The 5,233-nt window shown below is 41.2% G+C and overlaps 1 protein-coding gene across 1 annotated transcript in view; it reads right to left on the reverse strand.

Moving 5' to 3' along the window:
* The window catches only part of CNGB1 (cyclic nucleotide gated channel beta 1), a 97,161-nt gene that overhangs the window by 31,192 nt on the left and 60,736 nt on the right, over nt 1-5,233 (reverse strand). The window contains exons 12-13 of the mRNA XM_027857909.1: nt 4,500-4,657; nt 2,655-2,813 (exon numbers count right to left, since the gene is read on the reverse strand). Coding sequence (XP_027713710.1) covers nt 2,655-2,813; nt 4,500-4,657 — 317 coding nt within the window. The remainder of the gene's footprint in view (nt 1-2,654; nt 2,814-4,499; nt 4,658-5,233) is intronic.

Consider the following 5,233-nt stretch of genomic DNA (forward strand, 5'->3'; position numbering starts at 1 on the left):
AGAAAGAAAGAAAGAAAGAAAGAAAGAAAGAAAGAAAGAAAGAAAGAGAAGAGAGAAAGAAAGAGAAGAAGAGGGGGAGGAAGAAAAGGAGTTTGAGGGGACTGATGCAATATGATTTTGACCAGAAAAGAAGGGATGAGTGGAATAGAACTGGGATAGAAAGATAAGAGTATAAGCTGAGCCCCTACTGAGATAAATTAGCAATGAGATTCGTAAAGGAGGAAAAAATAGAAAACAATCACAATAAATATATACTATGCAGTGAAAGATAGTACCTTGAAAACTCCAATGAATGAGAAAGTAAAGCAATGATGGAAAACCAGCAAGAAATTCCAGGATGGTTCAGAATAAAACTGAAAGAATTAAAATGAAATAATAGAGTGGAAATTAGAGCAGAAAAGAGAACTCTCAAAAAGAAATTAAAATGGCAAACAAGAGATAATTTAGAATACATGGTAGAGAAGCCCTCTCCAATAGAATCTCTGAAAAAGACACTGGAAGATCTGGCAGCCCTCATAAGTATAGAAGAGCAAAAAATTTGGAAGAATAGTATTGAAAGAGAGCATTGAAAGAACATATGCAAAGATAATTTAAGTATCTTTGATCTCCTAGGAAAAAAAATGACGATTTTAAAATCATACCATACTTCAAGAAATAATCCATGGATTACAGACAAGAGAAGAATCCCAAGTTTAACTCACAGAGACATTTGAATAGTCAAATGTCAGAACTTCAATAACAACTAACAAATATTTCAGGCAATCAAGAGGAAGCTTTTCACCTACCAAAGAAAATCAATTTAAATAACTCAGAACTACTGCTCATCTCTGAGTACTCAATCAAGACATTGAAAATATGCTATTCTGAAAAGCCAATGAGAGAAGTTTACACCCTTCAAATTTGAACCTAATTACATAAAAAGGAGAGATTTTCAGCAAAAGAGCAGAAGTTGAATCATTCCTTCAAAAGAAACCAAAAGTGGTCAGGGTTTTTGCCCAGTCCTTAGCACAGTGCCAGACAAATAGTAGATGCTTAATAAATGTTTATTGACTGACTGGTATAAATTTTCCCAATAGGAGAAACAGAGGAAAGGTAAATAAGTATAATTAACAAAAAATTAACAATCAAACTAATATCTTCATATTTCTTGGGCAAGACAAAGCTAACTAAGATCAGTGAAAGTCCAAAGAGAGAGGGCATCTCAGGTCAAAAGAAGATGAATTTGTTGGTTCTTTTTATGTGTCAGAAGAAAAAGTGAATTGACATTCTGCTGACTAAAACTTATTAATATGGAGTGAGGGTTGGAGAATACAGAGGGAAATCTCAGAGGTGACAAGAGGAAAGACAAGGTTCAGGGTGAGCCAGAAACTCAGAGCTCTCACACTGTCTTCAATCTCTCACTCTACCTGGAGTTTGTTTGAGAGTAAAGAAAATCCCGGCAGAAGGATCTAGGACAGGGGTTCTTAACTGGGAGTCTGTGAACATGTTTTTAAAAAATACTCTGATAACTGTATTTCCATTTAATTGAGTTCCTTTGTAACCCCATGTATATTTAAAAATCTTATTCTGAGAAGAGGTCCATAAATTTTACCACACTGCCAAATGGGTCTATGACACAATAAAGAAACTCCAAAGGGAGAAAAGTAGGGGTTAGAGTCCACTGGAGCAGAAAGAATGCTCAGGGGGAGGTCAAGGGACATCCCTATGGAGCATTGGAAGGAAGGAGGGAAGGTTGGGCAAGAGTCCAGTCAGAGACAAAAATGGGCTCTTTTTGGAGGAAGGGAGCACTGGAGTACCTCTCCTTTTCTGATTCTCCAGATAGAGAAGGCAGGGGATGTCAAGGTCTCTAAGCACATCTAAGGAGAAGATAGGGAGTGAGCCAAAGATGAATGACCTCAGGATGGATGGACAGATGGTGAATATAAATAAGAGTATGGAAGAGGATTGGGCTTGGTGACATGGGGCCCAGTCACAGAGTGACAGTCACTACAGCACCCTCCTCCTTCATATGAGTTAATGTTTCTAGGAGGAAAAGCACTTTGAAAAGTGGATAGAGATAAGTACTGTTCCCATTATTTTCATTCATATAAGGTTTCCTTATATGATTTCATCTGTTAAGTCATTCCCTAGTGAGGACACTTCTACCACCAATGCAGACTGGCACCTTCTCTACAATGCAGAGTCTTAAGAGTTTCCTAGAGCAGGCTTGCTTAGGGTCCCACAACTAGTATAAGGCAAACACAAGTTTCCCAGGTTTTGAGATTGGCTTTCTGACCACTAAACCACTCTACCTCTCTTCTCCTTTGAAAAGCAAAAGCCGTAGTATATATCTCTGGCAAAGGTTCTTAACCTTTTTTGGATCATGGACCTTTTCTCAGAATAAAACTTTTAAATGCATAAAATAAAATACAGAGGATTACAGAGGAAACTAATTATGTTGAAATACATTTAGCAAAGTTCATGGACTCCAGATTAAGAACCCCTGATCAAAGGCATTATCCTTAACCCATCTTTATAATTCAGTTTCACTCACCCATGGACCACCTGCCATCCAGCACCTCTTCCTCCCTCTTCCCATCATCCCCGACACATCCTCCCTCCCTCCTTCTGCTCATTCTCTGCATCAGAAGGATAACTTTCCATCCACGACTTACTGGTGAGGGGGTCAATGCTTTGGGGAAACCGGTACATTTTCAATGGGCGGCGTTTGAACTTGCAACACAACATCTCACAGTAATGGTCCTCCTCTCCAGCCTTTTCAGCCTCGGCTGCTTTGGATTCTGGTGCTGGTTCTGGGGCTTTCTTGGCAGGGGCTACAGGAAAAGGTGAGAGAAATTGTAATTATTTATTTCAACTCATTCAGCCTCATCCATCTAGCAATACACACACACACCCCTGCCTCTGCCCCTTGCCCTTTTATCCTTCTAACTAAAGAGAAAAGGAATGCAGGAGTGTCTGCTCCAAATAGCAGGGCAATGTAAATTGAGGGAAATGAATCAATTAGCTGAGAAATTGTTCCTCATTCCGTACTAGCCACAGCTATAGGAAAGCATATTGCAAGAACTGAGTAAAGTGGTCATTGTGGACTTCCAGCATCCCAAGCAAGCACCTTCTCCTTCTCCTGGGGCAGATTAGATAGCTTCCTCCTCACAAAGCTTGGGCAGCAGCCCAGAAATTCTTGCCAGGTAAGAGTTCAGATGCTCTCTACTCTAAAGACATTCAGAACCAGGAGTGTCTGGGGAAGGGGCAAAGAGGGAGGAGGACTGGGAGTCTCAGATGTGCATCTACTTGTGTCCAGTCTGGGAACCATTCATTCAAAAAGATCTTAGCTCTTCCCTGAAGGGTCCTGAGGGCTTTTGGAGAGGCAGCCCCTCTCTAAGAGCTGTGGACCAGAAGTCAGAGGATCTGAGTTTGAGTTTTGGACCTGACTCTTAGAACTTCAAAGAAGACCCTTCATCTCTCTGAATCTGTTATCCCTGTCTATAAAATAAGGATAATAATGATAGCCCAGCTGTAGCATCATGAGAAAAAATGTTATATAAGCATGAGATGGTGCTAGAAAGGCAGTGTGGTATAGTGGAAAGAGTTCAGACCTTAGGAATCAAGAAAGGCTAAAAGTCAAATCCTCTCCAAGCCTTGGTTTCCTCATCTGTAAAAGGAAGAGACTTCCTAATTGTTTCCAGAAACTCATCTTCCTGCAATATCAAATCAACTTTGAAATTCACACCTCCTCAGTATCCCCTGCCCCTTGGGCCCCCCCTTCTCTCTGTTTGGAGAGGGTGGACATGAACACCCCCTCCCAGATTCTCCACTTAAGGAGAGGGGCTCCCTTATGAGCACTCCTCATTTTCCACTTGGCTGTAGGACTTCATCTGTGCCCCTGCCTCAGATGCCCCTCTCTTCTCCTTCTCTATCCCTTCCCCCTTTTCAGTGTCTTCGTATGTGCTATCCTTCCCATTAGATTGTGAGATCTTTGAGGGCAGGGACTGCCTTTTGCCCTTTTTTTGTATCCCCGGCACTAAGCACAGTGCCTGGCACACAGAAAGTGCTTGATAAATGTTGATTGGTTTTGTCTTTCTTTGTATGCTCAGCACTTAGCTCAGTGTCTGGCACATGGTAGGCACTTAATAAATGCTTACTGATAGACTGAAATAAGGGAGTTATCTACTAGGATGGTCTCTTCCAGTTGGGACATTCTGATTCTATCTCTTCTTTGTGTCCTCGTATCTATCCCCTCCAACACACACACACACATACACACACACACACACATTCATTCACTCTATAAATGCTTTACTTTTCACCTATCTAGGAACCAACTTTGTGCAGCTCTGCCTCACTTAAATCCAGTTCATGCACAAGTCAAGACATCACCCCCATGATGTCATTGGTCCTCTTCCATAACTAAAGACGAACAACAACAACAACAACAATAATCTGGGAAGTGTGCCCATGATGCTTCCCCCTCCCCTCCTCATTACTCATCCTCCCTAACTCACATGGTTTAGGGCTTTCCTCATCCGAAGTGACATCAGGATCGATGAGTTTCTCTTTCACTTTCTCAGTCCGTTCCTTGAAGAGTTTCACCAGCTCCTGGAGCCGGTCATTGATGACTGCACTATTCTGGCTGGCTGTAGACTCAGCGCGTTCAGCAGCACTGGGGTGCAGGGAGGGGAGGGGAAGCAAAATCTACTGAGCACCCTCACTAATAATAACAATAATAATCCATGCAGAACTGGCTAGAGTAAAATAAGTGCAGAAGAAAGCCTGCCATTTCCCCATCACCCTCCATGTTCAGCCTCTTAATCCTGCCCTTATTCCGATTTTATGTTGGGAACAAAAACAAGCATCATTTTTTTAAAGGATGCTTTGACTGGATTGAAGCTCACTCAGTTCTGGGAATATTGGCGTGCTCTGGCTTTGGTCCAGTTCAAAAATTGGAGAAAGAATACAGAATCAGTTCTAGTTTGAATAGCTTATTGATGTTTGTGGATTGTTGGTTTTTTTCAAAATCTTTGATATAGATAGAGACAGATGGATGGACAGATGGATAAGATAGATAGATAGATTCAATGGATGGATGGATGAGATAGATAGATTCAATGGATGGATGGATGAGATAGATAGATAGATGGATAGATGGATAGATGGATAGATGGATGGGTAGATGGATGGATGGATGGATGAGATAGATAGATAGATAGATAGATAGATAGATAGATAGATAGATAGA

This window comes from Vombatus ursinus, unplaced genomic scaffold, assembly GCF_900497805.2.
Source record: "Vombatus ursinus unplaced genomic scaffold, bare-nosed wombat genome assembly UNPS02012515.1, whole genome shotgun sequence".
NCBI classification, from domain to species: Eukaryota; Metazoa; Chordata; class Mammalia; order Diprotodontia; family Vombatidae; genus Vombatus; species Vombatus ursinus.